Source organism: Dendrobium catenatum, unplaced genomic scaffold (assembly GCF_001605985.2).
Source record: "Dendrobium catenatum unplaced genomic scaffold, ASM160598v2 original_scaffold_246180, whole genome shotgun sequence".
Taxonomy (NCBI): Eukaryota; Viridiplantae; Streptophyta; class Magnoliopsida; order Asparagales; family Orchidaceae; genus Dendrobium; species Dendrobium catenatum.
Genome location: NW_021564586.1, coordinates 66,514 through 94,371, shown reverse-complemented (window position 1 = coordinate 94,371; position 27,858 = coordinate 66,514). Strand labels below are relative to the sequence as shown.

The window sequence follows — 27,858 nt, the reverse complement described above, 5'->3', positions numbered from 1 at the left end:
TCTCCTTCTCTGTCAGCTTCTTAAAATGTCCTCCAGGCCCTCCTCCAAACTTCTCCCTTGGTACTTCCCATGATCCTCCCAGTACAGCTCCTTTGGGAGCTAGAAAAGTAGTAGTCATCCTGTAGGATCCCCCGGAACTACTGCCACGTGACCCCCTCTCCAAATGCTTCTGGTCCTCAACCAGCTGGGCAAACTCCATGGCCTCCCCCAAGTCACGTGGTCGCATCACTCTAACAGCTACTCTGAGCTCCGGTTTGATCCCTTTTATAAAGTTTCCCTCAAGCACAGTGTCGGATAGACGGTCCAGTCGGCTAGCTAGGTATTCAAACCGATCACGGTACTCTGTCACTGTCCCTTCCTGCGTCAAGGCAAATAATTTCTCATAGAAGTCCCCTCCCCTTCCAGTTCGGAAACGTTCCAGTAAGCATGCCTTGAATTCTCTCCAGCACCTGATGGCCAGTGCCTTTCCCTTTAAGCAGTCCTGCTGCTGTCAGCTTCTCTTCCTTTGTCAGCCCGTTGATGGAAAAATACCGTTCCACCTTGTAGATCCAACCATGTCCATCCTCGCCCTTGAAGATGGGCATCTTCAGCTTTCTGACCTTCGGGTCACCCCAATTTCCCCTGGATCCTCCACATCCTCCCATGCCACGAACTGGAGCTGCTCCCCAGCTATCACGATCTTCCCTCCGGCAATCATAACCATAGTCCTCATCAACTCCCCCTCTCCTTCTTTCAAAATCAGCACATCGGTGGTGGAAATCCCCCCTTCTTCCCACAAAATCAGCACTTCTCTTTTCGTAACCATGCTCATCTCCTCTCTAGAAAGTTGTTCTAGAGGTGGCATGTCATTCTCCCCCTCTAAGATCTCCATTTCCGGATTTTTCCTCCCCCTAAACTAGTTCGGATTCCCTCTTATACCATGGCCGCCGGTGGTCTCCCTTGCTTCCGATGTCGTCGGATTGGTCTTCACCTCTAATAGTTTCTTCAACATCTCTTCCATCAAAGTGAACTTCCCTTCCAACCTTTCATTGTTGGAGGAGATTTGATTTTGAAAATCAAAGAATTTTTCCTCCAAATCCGATTTTAATTGCCCAATTTCTCCTTCCAACACTTCGACCTTTTTTCCGGCCATCTTTCTTCTCAAGGATCTCAAGAGAGCTTCTACCGGATGCAAAAAAACTCGCAAAGATTTCAAAAATTCAGTCGCCAATGGTCCCAAGATGATGCTCTGATACCAATTTGATAGGAAATACTTGAGTTCGCAAGAATCCCTAAGGGAAATACTTGAGTACGCAAGCAAACCTATCACTAATTGGTGAAAACAGCGAGAATAATACAAAATCTGGGCGGAAAAACAACCCCAAATGATGGATTGCAATGAGAAAATCAAGCCAAACAAAGACAAAGCAAGATACAAGTGATCCTCAATTCGAGAGGAGGATCATTCTCGCCCAAATCTCTAGAAAAGCAATCTAGAGCCCAAGAACTCAAGAGAACATAAATATTCAAGCATGAAAAAGAACTCCCTCCAACCAGCCCCCTTCCTAATACAATTCATTTCCTAATTTCAAACATCTCACATTTAAATTTTCCCTCTCAAACTAGCCTCCCAAAACCCCTTCTCCCCATTGCTTCAAATGGGCAGCAGCATTAAATGGGGCGGACCCTACCAATCCTCATTTTGTAAATCTGAATAGGCCTAACAGATATCTGCTTCTAAACTAGTTTTAACTCCTTGAGCACTACATTTTTATGTTGAGTAATGATCAAGTACCAGGTGTTAATGTTGAAAGATAATACATGGAGGTGGTTCCCTACCAAAATATTGTGGGTATTATCATATATGCTATATGATTTGTTGCAAGCCAAATTTGGCTTATTCAGTAAATGTTGTAAGTAGGTTCATGGCTGGTCTATGAAGGCGTCATTAGAAAGCTACACAATGGGTGTTAAGATACTTAAATGTAACAATGATTTTGGGGTTGAGGTGTGAAAATTTTGAGATGAAGCGATTACAAGGCATGTAGATTCGGATTTTGTTTGATATTGTAATACTTGAAGATCTCTTACATCTTATGTGTTTAATTTGCTTGAATATATTATGTAGAAAACTATTTTGTAACCAAGTGTGGCCTTATCAATAACTGAAGTTGAATACATTGTTGCATCAAATATCATAAAAGAATTTGCATGGTTGAAAACATGATTTATGAATTTTTCATTCCGCCAGTATTTACGTTTGTGCTTATAGTTTTTGAGAATTGAAGTGTTGTATTTTTCACAAAAAATTATTTGTATCATGAAAGGATTAAGCAGAAAGACGTGAAGTTACATTTTATTAAGGCGGATGTTACAATTAATATTGTGGAGATTGTGAAAATCTCATCATGACTACGCAGCAGATATTTTGATTGAGGCTCCAGCTTCCTTAGAATATTATCATTTGTTTGGGTTTGCTAAGGATGGCGAGGGAGAAGTCTTGATGGTTTTTTTCCCTCATCTCTTTTTGGATTAGAGGATCAAGTTGGAGATTGTTATGTTGGTTCTTTTACCTAAATTTCAGTTTTCCCTGTTCTTAGTTTCTTCTTAAGAGGGGTATTTTTTGTAAATTCTTTATTAACACCTTTTTTCATGTGGAATGTGCCTATATATACACCTCTCTAGTCTCGCAGAATCGGTTTTTAACCTAGAGAATAGCATTCCGTCTTCAAATCTTGTTAGTCATTCTTTCTATTTTTCCGTTTTTCTTCCTCTGTTTTTGTTCTTGGCTGGAGAAGTTCTTCCTGGTATGCATCAGCCATCTTATTTATTTCTTTCATAATCCATTGATTTCTCCATAGCCACTCCATTCTGCAACTTCTTTGATCATTATCATCTTCTTTAGAACTTAAAGAGTTTGCGGTTGGTTGCCTAATGCAACTCAAGATTTACTGTAATTTGGGTTCATGGTTTAGCCCTATGTTGCACCGATACGGATACGATAACACGGATACGACACGATTCAGATACTGGACACGTCAATTCTTGAAAATACAGGATACGGATACGGCGCGGACATGTCATTATAATTTTTAAATCATACATAAAAATTAAGAAATCAATCAAAGCATAATATTTGAAATGACAAAAAAAAAAATGAAAGCAACATCATTTGTAGCCTTGTAGCTTATAATATCAATATAAAAGTAAGTATCGAGTCAAAGGAAGAGTTAAAACTTGTTGCCTAATAAGAATTTTGTGGCATGATTCCACTAATTATGTTGTTGCATGATTTGATGGCATGTTTATTGAATAACATATGAGAGCTAAATTTCTTTTTTTTTCTCCATTTAAGAAGACATACAAACTATAATAACATGATTTTTTTAATAGATGAATAAAAAATCAAAGCATTACAAATGCAAAATAATTGATGCCCTAATATCATATTTTCTAGTAAACTACCATCAATGTAAATGGCTCGCGGGTTCGAAAATGAGAGAACCTCGCGCGCAGTCGCGAAAGTAAATATGACTCATCTTTTTTCGATTTTTTTTTCGTTTTTCAACGTACACGCATATCCGATATGCATGTCCTTTTGAAATTAATTAGTATTTTAATTGGATAAGGCTATAAAACCCGAATAATGCCAGTTTTAGACATCGTACGCTTTTCAATGCGTCGCAGCGAGATTTAAGTGAAAATTTCAAAGTTGTTGGATTTCGACGAAATTAATTTTATAAAATTCTATGCAAAATTCTGAGTGATTTGATATATAAAACCTATATTTAATTTTGCTTAATTTAGAAATTAAAATTAGTAGAAGTTTTATAATACCTATTATACCCCTATTGTATTAAAGCCAAGATGAATTAAGTGAGGGAAAAATTGGTATTATGAAAATCCCTTTCTGTTAAGGGGACCGAATTCTATTCGGTCCCCATTTCATTTCTTCCGCCCGAATGCACGAAGAGAAGGCGGATAGCTTGGGGGTACGGGCGGCTCCGACTGAGGTTTTCTGGCGAGCAAATTCATAGAAAATGTAGAGGAGACTAAGGGAAGGCTAATGTATATATTAGAATTATTATTTTTCCACTTTTCTCAAAGATTTTTGATTGAGAAGGATCTAGGGTTTCTCTAAAACTTGATGTTTTTCAAGAAGATTGTTAGGGAAGATTGAGGAAGAGTTCCTAACAATACAACAACATCAAGCCTTTATCCCACTACGTGGGGTCGGCTACATGAATCCTTTTTCTCCATTGTGTCCTATTAAAAGTCAAATTCTCATTTCAATCTAATAATGAAAGGTCATTCCTAATATTTTCTAACCAAGTTTTTTTAGGTATACCCCTACCTTTCTTAACACAAGTCAAATCTAATGCCTCTACTCTCCTAACCGGATCATCGGAAGGCCGCCTTTTTATGTGACCAAACCATTTAAGGCAACTCTCTCTAATCTTATCTTCTACTGGAGTTACTCCAACTTTTTCACGTATATGTTCATTTCGTATCCTATCTCTAAGGGTAAAGCCACTCATCCACCTGAGCATCCTCATCTCTGCCACACTTAACTTAGTTATGTTTTTCTTTTAATGACCAACATTCAGCACCATAAAGCATTATAGGCCTCACTACCATCTTATAGAATTTTCCCTTAAGTTTAAGGGGTATATTTCTATCACATAACAAGCCCGATGCATTCCTTCACTTCAACCATCCAACTTGAATTCTGCTAATAATATCCCCATCTATTTCACCATCACTTTGAACAATAGATCCAAGATATCTAAAATGTGTACTCTTATTAATGACTTGATAGCCCAAAGTCACAATCCCCTCACTAGGTCTATTACTACTAAAATTACACTCCATATATTCCGTTTTAGATCTACTCAAGCGAAAACCTTTAGACTCTAAGGTTGACCTCCATAATTCAAGTTTACCTTCAACTCCCTCTCTAGTCTTATCAACAAGAAGAATATCATCAGCAAAAAGCATACACCAAGGTACATCCTCTTGCAAATGTCTAGTGAGAACATCCATGACTAAAGTAAAAAGATATGGGCTTAAGGCTGATCCTTGATGTAACCCAACCGAAATAGGGAAATACTTGGTCAAACCACCTTGTGTTTGAACACATGTAATAGCTCCTGCATACATATCTTTAATGATTTGAATATAAGCATTATTGACTCCTTTCTTTTTAAGAACTCTCCATAGCACTTCTCTTGGAACTTTATCATATGCTTTTTCTAAATCAATAAATATCATATGTAGATCCTCCTTATTTTCTCTATATTTCTCCATCAAACCTCTTAATAAATGTATGGCTTCCATAGTCGACCTACCCGGCATGAATCCAAATTGATTTTGAGAAACATTAGTATCACGCCGCAACCTATGCTCCATAACTCGCTCCCATAGTTTTAAAGTATGACACATTAACTTAATACCTCTATAATTCGCACAATCTTGTGCATCACCTTTATTCTTAAAAATAGGAATTAACATACTCATTCTCCACTCATCTGGCATCTTTTTAGTCTTCAAAATAGTATTAAAAAGTTTAGTAAGCCATGAAATTCCTTCATCTCCTAAGCATTTCCACACCTCTATTGGGATATCATCAGGTCCAACAGCTTTTCCACCCTTCATTTTCTTTAAAGCCTCTCTAACTTCAGTTTTACTAATACGCCGATAAAAATAGAAATCTTTATTTTCATTTAGGGTGCTAAGGTCACTATAGTCAATCTTATTTTCACAATCTTCATTAAAAAGTTTAGCAAAATATCTCATCCATCTTTGTTGAATATCATCTTCTAAGAAAAGTATTTTTTTGATCTTCATCTTTAATACACTTCACTTGAACTAAATCCTTACTACTCCTATCTCTTTGTTTGGCTAACTTATACATATATCTTTCTCCCTCTTTAGTATCTAATCTATTATATAAATCACTAAAAGCTAATGTCTTTGCATCGCATATGGCTTTCTTAGCATCCTTACGAGCAACTTTATATATTTCCCAATTATCGGAATTTTTAAAATTAAACCAATTTTTATAACAAAGCTTCTTATTTTTAATTTTTTTTTGCACATTAGGATTCCACCACCAACTATTTTTACTATTAGGAGCTTTTCCCTTTGATACTCCAAGGACATCTTTTGCAATATTCTTAATATCACTAGCCACTTTTTCCCACATAATATTAGCATTCTCATGCACAGACAAAATCTTACGATCTAAAATCTTATCTCCAAAAATATTTTTTGTTAATATTCTTTAAATGCCCCCATTTAATCCTAGAAAATTGTTTTACTTTATTTTTTATTTTATGCCCCTTTATCTTAAAGTCCAAAACTAATAATCGATGTTGGGTACATAAATTTTCACTCGGAATAACTTTACAATCTTTGCAATCTAAACGATTTAATTTTCTAATAAGAAAATAGTCAATCTGGGTTGTACTATATTCATTTTTATAAGTGATGAGATGCTCATTCCTTTCTTAAATAAAGTATTAGCAATTGAAAAATATTAAGCTAAACAAAAATCTAATATAGTCTTGCCACCTTCATTCGTCGTTCCAAATCCATGGCCATCATGAATGCTTTTAAAATCATCTACCTCTCTATCAACATGTCCATTTAAATCTCCTCCAATAAAAACTCTTTCTTCAATAGGTATCTTTTGTATTAATTCTTCTAAGTCATTCCAAAAATTTAATTTAGAACTCATATCCAAACATACTTGAGGAGCATAAGCACTTATAATATTAACAATCTTATCATCAACAACAATTTTTAAAGCTATAATACTATCTTCAATCCTATTAGTTTTTATAACATTGTCCTTTAAACTCTTATCTATAATAACACTTACATCATTTCTAGTACGACTCCTACCCAAATACCAAAGTTTAAATCCTAAACTATCAATGAAACATAATTTTCCCCAAAAAATTTTAGGGTTTCAAAACTTAGGATTTTCCAAATATTGATTATTTTATGAAAATTTCTTAACAAAATTTATTTCTATGGGTCTTAGGAATATTATAATGGTGAAATTTTGAGTTTTTCATGAAATATTATTTTTCCGAAAATTTTAATTAATTTAAATCCGAAATTTGGAAAGTTTTAATTATTTATTTAATTGAAAGGAAAGATTTGACATGTTGAAATAAGAAGATTAATGAAGTTTTGGCTTCCTAAAATTTGGGTTTTTCTCTAAAGTTGGAAATTTTGAAAGTGCTTTTACAAATATAGTTCCGAAGAATCCTAAGAAGGTTTCTAAGGGTATAAATTGGATTTTTCGCACAAAATGATATTTTTCTAATTTTTAAAATTAATAAATTCGAAAATAATTATAGTAATGTCAGTTAAGAATTTAGGCTAATGATAGATTAAAGAATTTATGTTAATGACATTTGTTTATGTTAATGACATTGATTTATGGTAATGATATTCATGTCACTTAATGAAAAGGAATTTAGATTAGACATTTATTTATGTTAATGATTTCTTTATATTAATGATTATGAATTAAGGTTAATGTTGAGTAAGGAGAGTTTTGGAATGCATAAGGACTCTTTTATGTTAGGATTATTAATGTACTCTCTTTAGAAACGTTGGAAGTAGATTAGAACATAATAAAAAGAATCGGAATCATTGATATTATTTTAGAATTAAGAACTCTAAGTTTAAGATTTAAGATCTTATTAATGTTATTTGAACAATAAAAGTTGAGATTAGTATTGGGATCTAAAACATGAAATAATTTAAACTACTACGAAGGCAAACCAATTGAAATCAACGTGCAACAATAGAATCCTTTTCTTCCACAAATTTCACCAAGTAAATATTATGAAAATTAAGTGCAAGCAAAAGTAAATAGCGATAAGGAAAAAGCACACCAGAATTTTATAGTGGTTCGGTCAAACCATGACCTACGTCCACTCCCCGGAGTCCTCCGCTCCTGGAATTTCACTACAAACTATAACTCTCCTTTTTCCCCCTCGGCAAGGCGGAGAAGCCCTTACAATACTCCCTTTCACTAACCCGGCTTGGCGGAGTGCCAAGCGCTGTTTTCACCCTCCTGGTGACGGCATACTACCTTCTCGTTTTTCTCCCTCCTAGAGAAGTCAGAGTACCTTTGAGGTCACGGATATAGAAGAGTCTCCTCCTCAGAGAGCCTCCCACAAGTTCTTCCCGGGCCACAGGAGGAGCAAGATGCAGCAAGAATAGAGCAACTGTGTGATCTCCCTCACACCTCTTCTCCCTCACCAAGCTCACATTTTCCTTCCCCTCTCAAACCCTAAAAACTTCTCAAGAGCTCTCTCCCAAGGATTTCCTCTCTAATCACGTTTCCTCTTTTTCTCTCTCACAAAATGATTACTAATTTTGATACATAAAACGGGCTCCAAAATTCCTGAAATTATCAATGTAGATGTTACAATCGTACAGTATGATTTCACATTGTACAGTATGATATGTATAAACATGCTTCGTCCTGGTACGTAGTTGTACCAATAGTTCAAAATCTAATCATACGGTACGATACTAAATCGTACGGTACGATCCTCAACACTATTGCTCGTACAGGATGATAGCTGGGACGATCAAATGTTATCTCTGTTCATCGTATGGTACGATATACATCGTACAGTACGAATGGTCAAAATCAAGGCATCGTCTAGAACGAATTCCGGGACGATCAAATGTCGTCTCTGTTCATCGTATGGTATGATATACATTGTACAGTACAATGCGACAAAAAATGAGGGATCATCCAGGACGATATCCGGGACGATCAGAATTCGTCTCTATTCATCGTATGGTACAAATGTGTTCGTGCAGTACGATTTTCAATTAGTAATTAAGCCTTGATTTATTCCACTAATCACGGGGTAATTTAAGTATTTAAAATAAATCGTACAGTACGAACTCCTTCGTACAGTACGAACGGCTGAGAAAAACTTACTTAAGTTAATTTGACGGCTAGGGTTTTGGATTTGGAACACATCGTACAGTACGATAGTATTCGTACGGTACGATCTATTCACAGAAATCGTTTTACAAGTTCAGATCGTATAGTACGAAATAAAGTTGTACAGTACGATCACCAGAGAAAGAAGATCTACATTTTTTACTTTTAAAATCCTCTCCCCCTGTGTGTGTGCATGGTTGCTCAGACTTACATACAGTTTGTGGCCAGACTCAAGAAAATAAAAAATAAAATAAATAATAAATTACATTGTCAGACTCACTCTTAATCTATCCAGTCTTGAGTCTTCCAGTTGTCCTGAGTAGCTTGTGATCTTCCTGAAATGTTAGTACTCACGAACAATAGCAAACAATAAATGATATTTAATGAATAGTAGTTCATGCGACATTATTTGTCATCATCAAAATCTCAAACTCGGGGTCATGGGTCGCAAAACTTTCAACCTATATATATATATATTTGTTAATAGAAAAAAAATTACGAACTAGACAAGACAAGAAAGGAGATGAAATGCATTCTATTAAAATGCAAAATGAAACTACTACATAAACAAACTACAACAATCTTCTCCCCCTTTTGACAGCACCAAAAAGAAAAGCAAATAAAACTAAGAATGAAAAATACAACACATACAGTTCAAAGGGAAGGATCCTGATCACTTGGAGGTGGAGGTGGGTTTGGCTGAAAATAGTGAAGGATTATGTCAAATCTTTGATCAATCGCGGTGAAGCGTTTCCCAAACCATTGCATGTCGGCCTCGTGTTGCTGATGTTGCTCTTGTATGTGCGTATCGAGACGAGTCTGAAGTTGGTCGAAACGTTCGACCAAATCATCGTGAGGATAAGCTGGTGCAGGTGCTCGGGGTGCTGCATGTCGTCGTGGTCGAGCTGGAGCTGCTGCGGGGTCATCTTCTCCTTCTTCTTCATCAAAGACGGGTTCTTCTAGCTCTTGTCCCCGTTGGAAAAGAATACGGAAAGATGCATCCGTATAAAAGATTGGAAGATTATTGGGTTTACCAGGATATGTTAGTTGGTATTTATTTTGAAGGATATATCCTATAAGATGACCAAGAGCAAGATTTTGTTTCCGGCGAGTAGTTGGGAGGTGAATGAAAGTCATATGATGAATGTAGTCAATAAGCAGATCTGCCTCATCGAATTTGGTGTTGGTCATGATAAGCTAGGTAACGACAGATAAAGTTGGGGTCATGTTGAACCGGTCGCCAGCTTTGGGTGTTATAGAGGTTCTAAGGACATGTTGAATAATTCTGGCATTTCGGTTGAGTGATTGGACAGTGGTTGGTGTTGATAGAATGCGGCGTTCCTAAGGATACGATTAACATCACTCCAGTCAAATTCGTTTATTAGAAAGAACGAATCCTAGGCCCTTCAGTAGATAACCCAATGTATTGGGCGATGTTGGCTTTGGTAATTTTGACATTTTGGCGACAGACGGTGTGGAAAGTTAGGTTGTCGGTGTAGGTTAGATTTGCTAGAAATTTCAAAAGAAGTTCAGAGTTGTAGGGGAAGGCCAGGGTGAGGAGGAACTGGAAGGTGGTGGAAGCAAAAGGTTTAATACCGCAAAATTCAGAACAGACTGATTGAGCTTTTTGGATGGCGTAATCTTGCAGGCTTTATACTTGTGATATGCCTCTTAATTTTCAGCACCTAGAAAGCGAGCGCTGTGACGGCTAGAGGAAGACAAGCTTCCAGCTACAAAACGACTCCTCTTGCTGGAACTAGACATCGTGTAGAGGCTGAGTGAAAGGTGAGAAGGAACAGATGTGAGTGAAGTGAGTTGCAAGTGAGTAAAATTTATAGACTTTTTCCAACATCGTACAGTACGATCGTGTTTCGTACAGTACGATTGGTAAAAATGTTCTGACGGGTCATTTCGGAACAAGGTGGTCAACTCGTATCGTACGATGGATATCGTACCGTACGATCAGAAGGATTTCGATCGTCCCGAGGGTCGTTGATACGACATTTGACGAAAAGTTTCGTACTGTACGAACAGGTGTATCGTACAGTACAAACTACAATTATATTGTACCAGACATATTTACTTCGTTCTCATATGTTTTGCTCAGGTGGATCGTACAGTACGAAGTGGAGTCATCGTACAGTTCGAACACCAATTATATAGTACCAACCCGAGTTAATTTGTCCCCATCCGTTCACTGACGTGGATCGTACAATATGAAGAGGAGATATCGTACCGTACGATGAGCAATAAAGTCGTACCAGACGGATTAATTCCAGCCAGCTGTATCGTATAGTATGATGGAGATCATACAGTACGATCAATAGAGGCAAAATTTGCACATGGTTATGTATTGTGTAGATTAAATATATCGTACAGTACGATAAAGGATCGTACAGTACGATAATGAAATGTCAAATTTTTGTGGTTTCGTGTAGTGAGTGTGTGATGATCTGGAACAACCTTAGAAGAGATTTTTTTATGCATTAATGTCTATGACACCTAATCTAATCCTCAAGGTGCTAAAAGTGTCGAATTCTAGTGGTTTTGTGAATATATCAGCCAATTGTTCTTGTGTAGTGATGTGATGCAATTCTATATCTCCCTTAGCAACATGATCTCTTATGAAATGGTGTCTAATGTCTATGTGTTTCGTTTGAGAGTGCTGAATTGGGTTCTTAGAGATGCAAATTGCACTTGTATTGTCATACATGATTGAGATGGTTCTTACAGGTAGGCCAAGATCAAGAATGTGTTGTTTTAACCATAGTACTTGTGCAACGCAACTTCCTAATGCAATATATTCTTCCTCGGCCGTGGAAAGGGCTACTGAATTTTGCTTCCTACTAGACCAAGAAACTAATGACTGTCCTATGAATTGGCAGGTACCAGAGCTGTTTATTCTATCTATCCTACATCGTGCAAAATTAGAATCTGAGTACCCTAAGATTTCAAAGGAAGTGTTGTGCCTAGAATACCAAATTCCTAAGTTCTGGGTGCCTAGCAAATATCTAAGGATTCTCTTGACCGCAGTTAAGTGAGACTCTTTAGGATCGGCTTGAAAACTAGCATAGAGGCACACACTAAACATTATGTCTGGTCTACTGACAGTCAGGTAAAGAAGGGATCCAATCATTCCTCTATACTTTTTTTAATATACTGATTTTACTCTAGGATCTTTGTCTAATTGAATTGTTGAGCTCATTGGAGTGTTCATGGGTTTAGCACTCTCCATTTCGTATTTTTTCAAACTATTCTTAATGTACTTTGTTTGGCTAAGAAAAGTTCCGTTATCCATTTGTTTTACATTAAAGCCAAGAAAGTAATTAAGTTCTCCTATCATGCTCATTTCAAACTCATTACTCGTTGTTTTTGAGAATTAATCACACAAGTTTTTATCTGAATATCCAAATAAGATGTCATCCACATAAATTTGAACAATGAGAATTTCTTTTTTGATTTTTTGTAAAAAGAGTGTAGTATCTACACTACTCTTTTCAAATCCTCTATCCAATATGAATGAGCTGTCTTTCGCACCATGCTCTAGGTGCTTGCTTTAATCCATAAAGTACCTTTTTTAATTTGAATACATGGTTTGGAAATTGTGAACTTTCAAATCTGGTGGATTGCTCAACATAGATATCTTCCTTAATTACCCATTCAAAAAAGCACTATTTACATCCATTTGATATAGTTTGAAGTTCTTGAAACAAGCAAAAGCTAAGACCACTCTTATGGCTTCTAGTCTAACAACAGGGGCAAAGGTTTCTTTAAAATATATTCCCTCAATTTGGTTGTACCCCTTAGCTACTAATCTGGTTTTATTTCTTATTATTATACCTGAATCATTCACCTTATTTTTGAAGACCCATTTTGTTCCAACAACACTTTGTTCTTTAGGTCTCTTGACTAACTTCTAAACATCATTCCTGGTGAATTGGTTCAGCTCTTCTTGTATTGTTAGAATTCAAAATTCATCTCCTAAGGCTTGATCTATACTTGTAGGTTCTATCATAGAGATGAATGCTAAATGACTAACCACTTTCCTAAGTCCATGCCTAGTTCTTACACCTTCTGAAGGGTCTCCTAAAATTAAATCTTTAGGATGACTAGAAGAATATCTCCATTCTCTAGGAAAATCTTCTTGAGGTTTTACCCTTTCTTCTAGGGTCATAGTCTCTACTCCTTGAATTGTCTCTATTTCATCATCTTCAATTTTATATTCAGAGGGCTTATCTGATTCATCAAATACTACATGGGTGGACTCTTCTACTACTAGGGTTCTCTTATTAAATATTCTATAGGCCTTACCTACAGACGAATAACCCAAGAAGACACCCTCATCAGACTTGGGATCGAATTTTCCTAAGGGATGTTTGTCATTATTCAAGATGAAGCACTTGCACCCAAAGACATGTAAGTATGAAAGATTCGGTGTCCTACCCTTAAGGAGTTCATAAGAAGTTTTATTCAGCTTAGATATAATGTTTACCCTATTTAAAACATAACACGTTATGTTGACTGATTCTGCCCAAAAGTATCTAGGAAGGGTGTACTCCGCTAACATTGCCCTAGCAGCTTCTACCAAAGTTCTATTCTTCTTTTCTGCTATACCATTTTATTGAGGTGTTCTAGAGGCTGAGAAATTATGTTATATTCATATCTCTCAACCTAATTTTCGTTGAATCCATATGGAGAATACCTTAAATTCCTCAAAAGACTCATTCTATGTGCTAAGAATCTTACCCAAGTGAACCTAGTGAAGTCATCTACAATCACAAATTCATAATTTTTTCCACCTAGGTTGGCTGTACTAACGGGTCCAAATAAGTCAATGTGTAGGATTTCTAATGGTCTAGAGGTAATCATATCTCTAATTGAATGAAATGATGATTTGACTTGTTTTCCTAGTTGGCAAGCATCATATAAGTGATCCTTAGTAAAGTCTAACTTAGATACGCCTCTAACTAGGTTTTTCTGAGTGATGTTTCTAAGTATTTTCATACAAGCATGACATAGTCTCCTATGCCATAGCCACGAGTCATCAACAATTGTTTTCAAACAAAATGAATTTGAACTATCAATGCAATCAAGGTCTAACATGTAAACATTGTTCATTCATTTTTCTTCTAAAACTAGTTTATCATTTAAACTAATTAGGCATTTGTCAGACAAAAATTTATTATCAAAACTTTTGTCACACAATTGATTAATGCTAAGTAAGTTATGCTTTAAACCATCAACTAATAAGACATTTTCAATTAAAAAATTATTTGCACTACCAATAGTACCTGAGCCTATCACTTTCTTGGTAGTGTTGTCTCCCAATGTTACTTTGCCTCCAGTTCTGGTCTCCAGTAGAATGAACTTCTTTCATATCTCCAGTCATGTGTAGCGAGCAGCCACTATCCAGATACCACATGCTCTCACTAGGTCTTTTGTGATAGCATCCCTACAATTTCATTCAAGGATTAGATTTCTGAACCCAAGTGAGTTTGGGTTCCTCATTATGCTTGCATGAATGAGATGTATGCATGTTATGCTGTGATGGATGCACTTTAGGTCTCCATACTAAGTGTGTCCTATGGTGAATTGCAAGTGCGGGCTATGTGACCTAGAATGCCATAAGAGAAGCACCTAACACCAGGAAATAGATTCACTAACCTATGTGGGTGATGATGCCTCTTCCTAAAGTTGTGTGATACATGCTGTGTTGGGGGTTGACTAGGTTGGGCTAATGTGAGTGATGCAATTTCTTTTTCTAGTTCTTTGATTTTTTCTTTAAAAGTGTTGTTTTGATATGTCAATCCATGAACTTCTATTTTTAACAAATGCTCATTGTGATCTACTTCTAGTGCAAGTTTGTCTAATCTATGAAAAGCCTCTTCTAGTTCGACATGAGTGGTTTTCAAGGTTTCATGCATTTCAGTTAGTTCAATATGCTTCTTATTTAATGCATCATACTCATTAAGAAGTAGTATATGATCTCTATCTAAATCAGAATTTTCTTTGACTAAGTTAGCATGCTCAGTTTGTAAATTATTAAATTCAATATTAAGACTAGAATGCATCTTTTTCAATTTCCTATACGAGTCATGAATTTTTTTAGAAATGAGTAATAAATCTTCATATGAAAGCTGACATACCTCATCTTGATCCGATTGATCAAGATTATAATTAGCCATTAGACATAAATTTGTTACCTCCTCTGCATCTTCTTCTGATGATTCTGAGGCACAGTCGGCCCAAAAAGCTTTTTGTGTCTTCATTTTTTCTTTTTTATACTTGGCTTTGTCCTCGCTCTTTTCTTTAGCTGGTTGGCTCTTTAAGTTGGGGCAATCAGCTCGAAGGTGACCTGGCTTCCTACACTCAAAACAGATTGTGTCAGATGAAACTTTATTAAACTTAGAGCTTTCACCTTTATTCCAGCCATTTTGATGACGCCTTTATTTTCTCTTTAAAAAATTCTTGAACTGTCGAGTCATCAAGGCTATATCATCTTCTTCCTCCCCTGCAGAGCTATCGCTTTTTGAATTGTTTGCTTTTAATGCCACCGTTCGCTCTTTTTCACCTGCATCACTTTGTCTTTGACTCACTCCTTGCTTGTATGCAATGAGTGACCCAAGGAGATTATCAATATAATAAACGTTAAGGTCTTTAGATTCAATGATAACATTTATCTTAGTATCGTAGGAACTAGGTAAGCATCTTAGAATATTATTAACTTTCTTCGAATTTGAAATCTCTCTACCTAATGCATGCAAGGATGTCACGATTTGGATGAACCTAGTGTACATGTCAGATATTATTTCGCTAGGTTTCATACGGAAGAGTTCATAATCATGCAATAGAATGTTAAGCCTAGACTGTTTTACTTCACTTGTTCCTTTATATGTAATGCATAGTCTATCCCAAATCTCCTTACCAGTAGCACAGGTAGAAACTCTCATATAATCCTCAGACTTTAATGCACAGAAAAAGTAATTTAAATACTTAGCATTCAATTGGGCTAAATCCCTATCCTCATTGCTCCATTCATTAAAAGGTACTGGAGTCTTCACTCCATTCATAGTTTTAAAAGGTGCAATATATCCATCATTGACTAACATCCACTTGCAGTAATCAATAGATTGCAAAAAGGTAGAAATTCTAATTTTCCAGAAATCAAACGAGATGTTATTAAAAAGAGGTGGACGGGTTATTGAATAAGCCTCCACGGTGTTACGATTTCCAAAATGCGACATGATCATTTTTTTCAAGGTTTTCTAAAACACTATTTTTGAAAACATACCTGATACCAATTGAAATAACTAAATCGACAAGAGGGGGGTGAATTATGAAACTTTATAGCAATAATTAAACCCTAACCAGGAGTTCTAATTTTTTGATGTTTTTAAATTTTTAACATGAAGATTTAAACTACTACGAAGGAAAACCAATTGAAATCAACGTGCAACAATAGAATCCTTTTCTTCCACAAATTTCACCAAGAAAATATTATGAAAATTAAGTGCAAGCAAAAGTAAATAGCGATAAGGAAAAAGCACACCGGAATTTTATAGTTGTTTCGGTCAAACCATGACCTACGTCCACTCCCCAGAGTCCTCTGCTCCTTGAATTTCACTACAAATTATAGCTCTCCTTTTGCCCCCCTCGGCAAGGCGGAGAAGCACTTACAATACTCCCTTTCACCAACCCGGCGTGGCGCAGTGTCACGACCCAGCCCGGTGAGCTCGCGTAGGCGAGGCGGGAACAGAGGTCGGACGTTAAGTCAAGTATCTAATTCCTAAATCTATCAATTCCCTAAATAAATTTCCAAAATATTTTGAAAGAGCCACTATAACAATAAAGTTTGAAATCACATAAACATATAAGCAGACATATTCTTCATCCTTACCTTTCTTCCGGAGCTCCTCCTCTACGATAAACATTGCCGCCCCTTCTACTTATATGATTAATTTAAGCTTACCTGAAAATGTTAACAACTAACATTAAGCTAAAGCTCAGTAAGTAATACACAATTCTAAACTACAGTAAACAAGGCAACTGAACAATATGTTAAATGCCAATTTTACATGAACATAACATAAAGATGATTCATACTTAACATAACATTAAACATATCATATCATAAACCACATCTTTCATTTTTATTTCCATATTCATATCATTATACTTAACTTTCTCTTTTCGTATATAATACAACCGTCACAGGAGTCACCGTCTGTACCATAAAGGTACTCCTTTACCATTTTCCTTTTCCATATCCTTTACCATTTTATCGTGCACGAGTACAGCGTCCCCAACTAGTACCATAAGGGGTGAACTCCATCCTTTCAACATGCACATACAAGCATTCAAATAATATTCATATCATCTCATTCCATACAATATAAACTTTATCATATAAGACCATAAAATGTACATGTAATTTGTATGATCATTCACTTGACAAAAATAAAGAATTTGACAACAGTATCATGCAAAACCCATGTATTTGCTTCTAAAATCCTCCCTACAACCTATGAAAACCATGGGGATCAAAAATATCATGATTGGGGAAAAACCCTAAATCCATAAACTCAAGACTTTGCTTAAACCTTACAATGTCTTCCCATAAAAAACTTCTCCATACCCTTAGAAATATCATTTGTGAAGGCATTTCCAAAGAAGATCAATTTTAAGCAAAACCCTAATTTTCAAAACTCATATTTTGATAAAAGAAAATACACATTAGGGTTTAGAGACATCCCCCTAACCTTCCCTAAACGTTTCTCAAAAGAATCTTAAAGAAAACTTAAGTTTTCTCAAAACTTTAGTTTTCATTCCTCAGGGAAAACTCAAGGGAAAGGAAGAAAAACTCTTGCAAAACACATACCTTAACCTTCCCTTGGATTTCCCTACGCTTTCCTCCAAGATTGGCCGCCGGAATCCGCTCCCAAGCTCGCCGAAATCGGCTCCTACCCGCGCGCTCCTCCCTCTTCTCCGCTCGGTTCGGGCCACACGAACGAATGGGGGAGAAGAGAAGGGTTTCGGTTTTTGTATAGAGGGATAATGGGTTTTGCCAAAAGACCTCTATGCCCTCACTTAAACAACCCATGCTTGAATAAACATTAGGGATACTTTGGGTATTTTTGAACTTCTAAAAATTATATCTCTTAATTTAAGAGAAATTGAATACAAGTTCTATATATCAAATTTCTTAGAATTTTGCATAGAATTTTATAAAATTATTCCCGTCGAAATCTGACAACATTGAATTTTTCACTTAAAACTCGTCGCGGCGCTTTGAAAAGCGTGCGAGGTCTAAAACGGCATTTTTCGGGTTTTCACACGGAGTACCAAGCGCTGTTTTCACTCTCCTGGTGATGGTAGAGTACCTTCTTGTTTTTCTCCCTCTTGGAGAAGGCATAGTACCTTCGAGGTCACGGATGTAGAAGAGTCTCCTCCTCATAGGGCCTCCCACAAGTTCTTCCCGGGCCACAGGAGGAGCAAGATGCAGTAAGAACAGAGCAACCTTTTGATCTCCCTCGCACCTCTTCTCCCTCACCAAGCTCACCTTCTCCTTCCTCTCTCAAACCCTAAAAACTTCTTAAGAGCTCTCTCCCAAGGATTTCCTCTCTAATCATGTTCCCTCTTTTTCTCTCTCACAAAAAGATTACTAATTTTGATAAAACGGGCTCCAAAATTCCTAAAATTTTCAAAGTAGCCATTACAATCGTACAGTACGATTTCACATCGTACAGTACGATATGTATAAACAGGCTTCGTCCTGGTACGCAGTTTTACAAACAGTTCAAAATCTAATCGTATGGTATGATACTAAATCGTACGGTACGATCCTCAACACTACTGCTCGTACAGGATGATAGCCGGGAAGATCAAATGTCGTCTCTGTTCATCGTATGGTACGATATACATCGTATAGTACGAATTGTCAAAATCAAGGCATCGTCCAGGACGAATGTCGGGACGATCAAATGTCGTCCCTGTTTATCGTATGGTACGATATACATCATACAGTACGATGCGACAAAAAACGAGGGATAATCCAAGACGATCGGAATTTGTCTCTATTCATCGTATGGTACGAATGTGTTCGTACAGTACGATTTTCAATTAGTAATTAAGCCTTGATTTATTCACTAATCACGGGTAATTTAAGTAAGTATTTAAAATAAATCGTACAATACGAAGTCCTTCGTACAGTACGAACGGCTTAGAAAAACTTACTTAAGTTAAGTTGACGACTAGGATTTTGGATTTGGAACACATCGTACAGTACGATAGTATTCGTACGGTACGATCTATTCACAGAAATCGTTTTGCAAGCTCAGATCATACAGTATGAAATAAAGTCGTACAGTACGATCACCATAGAAATAAAATCTACATTTTTTACTTTTAAAACCCTCTCCCCCTGTGTGTGTGCATGGTTGCTCGGACTTACATGCAGTTTGTGGCCAGACTCAAGAAAATAAAAAATAAAATAAATAACAAATTACATTGGCAGACTCACTCTTAATCTATCCAGTCTTGAGTCTTCCAGTTGTCCTGAGTAGCTTGTAATATTCCTGAAATGTTAGTACTCACGGACAATAGCAATCAATAAATGATATTCAATGAATAGTAGTTCATGCGACATTATTTGTCATCATCAAAATCTCAATCTCGGGGTCATGGGTCGCAACAAAACAAAGCTTGAGGTTTTGGAAAAAAATTAAATTTTAGAAACAGTCAAATAAGTAACTCATAGTTCTTTATTGTAGTGATACCTTTGTTTTCTCTCCAATTATATGTTTTGAAAGATCAAACATATTTATAAAATCTTGTCAATTTAGATCACGATTATATTATTTTTGTCCAATGATTGATCATATAATTTATATGTTACATCTTATGGCATTATTATACAAAGTTCATATGTTATAGAAATAAGATGAAATGAGATGATATGATTATGATATGATTGTTATATTGAGTTATTGATTGTGCATGCTGAATTGATGGAGTTCACCCCCTTATGGTACTAGCTTGGGACGCTGTACTCGTGCATGTTAAAATGGTAAAAGATATGGAAAAAGAAATAGTAAAGGAGTACCTTTATGGTACTAGATGGTGACTCCTATGACGATTGTAATATATACGAAATGAGAAAGTTATGAATATTCATATGAATATGAAAATGAATATTAAAGAGGAGGGGGCTGGTTAATCATTTAAGCAATCTGTACTTTCACACTTTTTTTGTGGCATATGTTAAGGAAATACAGGCTCTAGTTTTCCTCATTCCCTCTTGATGCTTCTAGTTATTTACTGAAGTTGAAATCTTTTGGCTGATTAATGCTTTCTTTTGAATGTGGCCATTAATAATCTGCTTACCTTCACTGTATGAATCATTCTGCGGCCCAGAAAACTCTTCAGTGGAATGGGACAACGAGCAAGAAGAAGGGGCAAAAATGGGGTCGAGAGGATACCTTTAACAAATGGGATGATGATACTTCAAATTGTTTAAGCAATGTTAAATCTTGTGATGCTAAGGAAGAAAAGCTAGTTGAAGTTTCTAATGAAAAATCCGCTATTGAAGAAGTGGAAGCCTATAAAGAGTCTATTGTTAATCAAGTAGAGCCGGTTAATGGGTGCAGTGGAAATTCTGTTGCTAAAGAATTTGAGGAAGTTAAGCAGCCGTTTGAATTTGAGAGCTTCAAGCCCCTTCTTCGTTTTCCTGAGGTATGCAAACATGACTTGATCATTTTGCTTGTACTTACGGTTAATTTTCTTCTATATCACCTTAATGTCTTAGCTTAGTAAAGAATATATTTTCATTTGATCTAACATGCCTACTAAAGAAGAGTACTGCCTACTAAAGAAGAGTACTAACGTTTTTTTTTTTTTTTTTCACAACTAAAAACGGTGTCATTACTTAATTTATTTTGCTTGCTAGTTGTCTTTACCTGAGCTATGAAACATCTGTCTGCACGGATAATTGACATCTGGATTTGTTACAGGAAGGTGATGTACTAGTCTACCGTGTTGTTGAACTATCATCTTCATGGTGCCCACAGCTTTCTACTTTCCGAGTATGATTTCGGCCTTGCACATGTTGAAAAAAATTCATGACTACCAGCATAATCTTCTAATATGCATCATGATAAGAAAAAATTTTGTTTTGTTATTTATTCTCTTATTTACTTTATTTATGCTGCGATAGGATCTGATGGAGATTATAAATATTTAGTTTAATTATCACTCTTTGCAAAAATAACAACTTAGTGATCTGGAGTTTTACTTACTATTTCAGGTTGGCAGGGTTTCATCATATGACTGCAGCTCTTCAAAAGTTATCCTGCTTCCACTCCCTGAATACCCCCTTATATCGGAAGAGAGATTAGATGAAGGGCAAGAAAGTAGTAGCCTTTATAAAGAAGATGGAACTTTAGAGGTAATGCTAATCATAGTAATGTTCTTTGGAGCTAATTCTTAAATGGCGTGAGCGTTTATTTGTTTTACTTTAACGCCTACTGTTCAGATTGATTTCCCTTCTCTTGTGGATGTGAGGTTGTTTAAAGCCGCTGAGTCTATAGAAACAACTCCCAGCACTACTCCAATAGAAAGTCAGAATGCTGCTGCCGTACATATTCAGGAATCCGCATCTTGTAGCAGCAACAGGATAGAAATTAGTTCCGATTATACAGGTTTGTTTCTAGTTTATAAGAACTTAGCACTGAAAAATGCGCTCATACTATTTCCTTAACTTCAAAACATGATTTGTAAAACAGTTGAGCGAAAGAACTTTAGAGCAATTTTTTCATTAATCACAGATTTTCAAATTCTCTGCACCACATTTTTCTTCTTCTTTTTTTAAATGCTAGCAGTTAAGGCTGTTGTAAAATCAACATTTTAGCTTGAGCATGAGAACAAGAAGCATCTTCCACGATTGGCTTCATCTTTTATTTCCCCTATCCTGCAGTGAATGATCAGCTTAGTGAGGGCTGGGAGGTCATAAACCGGGCCCTGAACGAGAAGAAAGCTCAGCTTCAGAAGCAAAATGATTTGGATAAAAGAAAGTCCAGCTTAAAAACTACCTCAACTGGTCCATGGTCTTACAGTGCATTGAGAAGGAATGCTTTGGGTCCAACTTTAAGCATGTTAAGAAACAGTAATGATGATACTGGCAAGTGAATGTACCATGACGTCCAACTTCACCATCCTCGTCTCAACTGATGTCATTTGATTTTCTTTGGGCATTTTGTTTACTTGCTAAATGAACAACTGTACCTGGCATTATAATACTTGCCTATTCTTGTAGTTTCATCTGTGGCTATTTAGATACTACAGATTTGAGACTTTTGCTAGACGATACTCATTTGTGCTGATTATAAATTTTGTCCAAGCATGGCCATGGAAACATAACAATGAAGGACTGTAGCCCCGGACCTGGGCGGGATTAAGAGCTATTTTTAAATGTGAACTTGTTTCATTTATATTTTAAAAGCGTCTAGTTCATGAAAACTAGTTCATGTTACTTCCAATGTTTGTAAATTGATTTGTGTTTTTGTTATGAGATAGAAAATTTGTGAAGATTGAAAGATTTTCTTTACTTTTTTGAGCTTTGCGTAAAAATCTCACATATAAAGATATAGAAGAAAAGAACATAAAAATTTTGGAAATGAGAAAAATCATTGGCAATGGCTTAGTTGTAATAATTTTTACCAAGTAGAAAATTATAAAAGTTAGTTTCAGAGATTACAAAGTATAAACTGTATTTCGATCACTTTTGGTAGTTGGGAATGTTGTGGTACTATTGAAGGATGATGATAGTGTTTTGATGATGTTAATCGAGCATTTGTGCTATGGAAATTAGAATTAAAATTTTTTTTTTTTTTTGAAAAATTCGGGCAAATATGTCCAATTTCATTTTAAAAATGAAAGGTTACAAATGAATTGTAAGAAAAATTAGAAAAACCTACAAACTTAAATAAGGAAAACTAGAAAAAAATTGAAATACAATTAAAACTTCTTAGATGGACTTAACCAAAAATACAAGAAATCTAAGTTCAGAAAGAACCCACAAAAGAAAAAAATGCTAGTTTGAAAGTGGAGAAAAAGCAATATTTTAAAAATCGGATCGGACTGGCCGGTTTGACTGGTTCGACCGTGAATCGGTCCGGTTTAAACAGATTTTTTAATTAATTATTTTTTATGTGAATGATAATTATTTATTAGTTAATAATAAAAATTTATTTATTTATACATTATAAAAAATAATTTATCATTAATAATTTTATCTATTTATTAATGATTTTAAATAAACATTTATAAAATAACTTTGGTATACAACATAAACATGTTAGAATTAAATTTATCTTAAATATTTAACATGAATTAATAATAATTTATATTAAATTATATTGTTATATGTAAATTAAATTTAAATTAAAAATCAAATTTAAAATTTGAACAATATTTAAATTTAAAATCATCATATTTTTATGAGTGTAAATTCTTATAATTATATGATTTAGATTTGTTTATCTTTTATGTGAGATTTTAAAAATAATTCTTTTACTTAATTATATAAGTTTTATGTTTGATCATTTTTTTTAATTTATTTTTTTGTCTCATACTTTAAATTATAACATTATTATTATGTTAATTTTATTAAATTTCAATAATATTTATTATTTATTACATCATCTGGTTCGACCCTGGTTAGACCAGTCAAACCATGAATCTCTCCTTTTTCCGGTTCGTTGTCCGGTCCAATTTTTAAAGCCTTGGAAAAAAAGATGAGAAGAACCTATAAATCCGCAAAGAGAAGAAACACGCCAGCTATAGAAAGTCTTCCTTTCATCATAAAAAATGTTTAAACTTCTCACAGGAATTATCCAACAGCAGATAAAATCTTCAGAAATTGCAATTCTGAAAAAGTAACACAAATTAAGAAATTCATTTATTGTTTGCAAAAATTCGACCATCCAAAGTTTTTACATAAAAAATATGGTTTCCACAAAATACCATCCAAGAAAAATTTGAAGGCTGGTTGCCACAAAATACCATCCAAGAAAAATTGAAGGCGCCCAATCATCATATAGCCCAAATAACCCTCCGCAAAAAATCAATAATCATGGGAGAAAACCTTGAATGCTATGAAAGGAATTCCAGTTAGGAACCTTATCTTATAAATCCTTAAAGATGGAACTATTCACAAAATTAGATATAGAAAATTTATTGTCAAATCTCCTAGAATTCATTTCTTTTCAAATGAAATAAATCGAACAACAAACAAAAAGGAAAAAAATTCACATAAAGCCCCAAATTGGGTGAACATAAAAAAATATATATATTAGGCAAAAAATTAGAAATAAGACTAAAGGAAAATTCACATTAAAAAAACATGATTATGACATTTTTCAGTGTTTAAACAAAGAAAAAAAAACTCATGCATAGAACCATTAAGAATAATAGAAAAATAGACATCATCTATACAACCTTTAATCTAGGAGATATAAATATGAGGAAAACTTTTTTGAACCATTCTAGAAATAAAAAAAAAATCTCTGGAGAGTATCAAAAGCCTTGTGAATATTTAATTTGGCACAAAAAAAAACTTATCTCTAGAAGAGGAATTAAAATATCCAAGTAATTCAGTAGCAAGAATGATATTATACGAGAGAGAGCATCCATAACAATACAAAAAATATAACGAGAAAACAGGCAACCTTGTTGAATACCCGAAGATGAACAAAAAAACTCATGCATAGAACCATTAAGAATAATAAAAAAATAGACATCATCTATACATCCTTTAATCTAGGAGATATAAATATGAGGAAAACTTTTTTGAACCATTCTAGAAATTAAAAAATCTCTGGAGATAGTATCAAAAGCCTTGTGAATATTTAATTTGGCACAAAAAAAAAACTTATCTCTAGAAGAGGAATTAAAATATCTAAGTAATTCAGTAGCAAGAATGATATTATTCATGGAAATCTTCTTTTTAATAAATCTAGATTGAATTTAATGAATATTATATGGTAGAACACCCTATTGGCCAAGATTATAGCCACAATTTTATAAAAAACATTGCATAAAGAAATAGGCCTAAAATCCAAAACACTGATAGCATTGATCTTTTTTAGGAATAAGAGAAATAACAATAGAATTAGCAGCTCTAGCTTAAATTAATCTAGCAGCTAGGTTTTCAGGTTGAAAACAAATTGTATAGTACAATCTACGTAAAAAAAACTCTCACCCTGTATGTGTGCATGGTTACTCAGTTTTCATACACTTTTTGTGGCTAGACTTAAGAAATAAAAAAATAAAGAAAACATAAAGTTATAGACTGCACATCCTATTCTACCTAGTCTCGAGTATTCCATTTCTTGAGTAGTGTGTGTGGTCTCCCTAAAATGTTAGTACTCACAGACAAGAGTAACATTCAAAATATTTAATTATAAATAGGATAATTAATCAACATTATTTTTCATTATCTTTCATTATCAAAATCTCAGACTATGGGTCATAAAATGCAACAAACCCATTTGACAAGGAGAGATAATTTTAGGAAGAATAAAAGTTAACTGACTTATAAGAATTTTAGAGATCAACTTACTAAAAAAGGTGCAAACTCTAATAGTCCTAAAATCATTCCAATTACATACATAATTATTTTAGGGATGATAATAATATAAGTAGGAGTAAAAAAATTTAGGAACAGTGTGACCAGCTAAAATAATCCATAATAACAGAGTAAAGATCATTACTAATAATATGTTAAGCTTTTTGGAAAAACTTAGTGGAAAAACCATCTAGCCTAACCATAAAGTCACCATTCATTCTATGAATAATCTCTTTAATTTCCTCTAATGAAGGTGGTTTAGGGACGAACTCATTATCATCTTGAGATATGAGATTAGGGATAATAAAGGGATTATCTATTTGGCCATGAATAAAATCCTTATTAAGATGGTTTTGAAAATGCTGAACCACCAAATTGGCAATTTCCTCAACATCCTCAGTATCGGAGCCATCATCACAATTGATTTAGTTAATGAAGTTTTTGGCACGATTCCTCTTAACCAAAGAATAAAAATACTTGGTGTTATTGTCACCTTCAACAAGGTGCTTCACAACTATTTTTTGTTTTCAAAAGGCTTCCTCCCGAGCTTAAAATTTAAAGAGATAATCTTTAGCAACCCTAAGCAAACTTAAATTCTTAACATAAGTAAATAATTTATAGTTAAGCTCAATAATGTTCACTTCATATTTAACATTCAAGGTATTGATAAAAACATTTTTAAAAACATTATGATTCCATTAATTGATAATTTGTTTAAGTCTTTTTAGTTTAAACCAAAGTCTCCTCATATCAAAAATAGAGTTATCATGATGCAAGGAGGCATGCCCATTTTCCTGAACCAAGTCCAAAAAAGAATCATGAAGCAACCACATGTTTTGAAATCTAAATTGAGGCATATAACTCATATTCCTAGTCTTGATGCTAATCAACATAGGAGAGTGTCCTGAAAGAGTTATGCTAAGATGATTAATAGAAATAAAATTAAAAGAGTTAAGCCAAATATCATTAAATAACACCCGATCCAATTATTGCCAACAAATGACCATGATTACAAATGAATTTATTACCAGAGAAACAAATGTCAACTAAATTACAATACATAATTATATTATTAAAATCCTCCATTGAGTGATACATAGGAGTAGAAACCCCAATACACCCAGATGGATTAGAAATAGTGCTAAAATCACCACCAACAAGCCAGGGCAACTTACAAATACTATTGAAATTACTGAGTTGCTCACATAACATTTTTCTAGTATTTTAAGAAGAGGCAACATAGATAAAAGAAGCACAACAATTCAAATTTAAAATTTTAATATTACAATGTAGAACATAGTGAAATCTCCAATAACATCTATCCAAATGGGTTCCTTCCATAACACCCAAATCTTATTGGTAGAATTCAACACTGAATGCTTAAAACCCAAAAATCTAGCAGTACTAAGTAATTGATCAAAAGTAATAAGAGATTCAAGCAAAATAAGAATAGAAACATTATAAATACAACATAAGTTCTTAACACTCAACCTATAGGAGGGGCATCTAATGCCCCTAACATTCCAAATAAGAAATTTAAACATTTAAAAAAAGATGCTAATGACTAATTTGCGAACGGGTGGTCCTAGGCAATTGTAATATGATATTCTTGTTTTTCCTACCTCTCTTATTTTGAAACATGGTATAACTAGTGTCATTATCATCTTTTGGAGAAAATTTAGCCACAATATCCATATCCTCTATATCAGTAAAAGCATCACTATAATAATGATATTTTGAGAAAAGCTTACTATCATTGTTCAGGCCCACCTGCCTTACCTCTTGAGGCAATTCACCCTCCTCAATGGTATAAACATCCTCAACACTTTCTTTACTGCTCAAGTCAATACCATCTTTTCCTTCCACCAAAATGACCTGGCCATCCTCCTAATCATTCACAATAGAATGACAAGTCACTGTATTAGTACATATATTATTGATCATCATAAAGTCCATATCAGGCAAATTTTTGTTAAGAACATAAGGACTAATAGAAGATGATGTAACAACTTTTTGATTAGTAGTGATGACAAACATTTGCTCATCCATATTTTTACAACCTGTATGTAAGAAAGAGATAGAGTTAATATTGTCTCACTAAACACAAATAGGGTCATCGACATTGGTGGATGGTGGATCAATATGAGCAATGGAAAATTGTATTGGTTCCTTCATATTATCCTGTGGTTTAGGAATATTGCCCTCAACCACTCCATGATTAGGAATCTCATTATCATGAGAAATTGAAGGAACTACATTTCCTTGATATTGT

General features: G+C 34.7%; 1 protein-coding gene across 3 annotated transcripts in view; it reads left to right on the top strand.

Moving 5' to 3' along the window:
• The window catches only part of LOC110112752 (coilin), a 145,426-nt gene extending 122,929 nt beyond the window's left edge, over positions 1 to 22,497 (top strand). For all 3 annotated transcript variants that reach the window (XM_020845065.2, XM_028692638.1, XM_028692639.1), the window contains 5 exons: positions 20,378 to 20,695; positions 20,974 to 21,045; positions 21,267 to 21,407; positions 21,495 to 21,660; positions 21,936 to 22,497. In XM_020845065.2, the coding sequence (XP_020700724.1) occupies positions 20,378 to 20,695; positions 20,974 to 21,045; positions 21,267 to 21,407; positions 21,495 to 21,660; positions 21,936 to 22,147 (909 nt within the window). In that variant the 3' untranslated portion in view covers positions 22,148 to 22,497. The remainder of the gene's footprint in view (positions 1 to 20,377; positions 20,696 to 20,973; positions 21,046 to 21,266; positions 21,408 to 21,494; positions 21,661 to 21,935) is intronic.
• Positions 22,498 to 27,858: the final 5,361 nt, after the last annotated feature.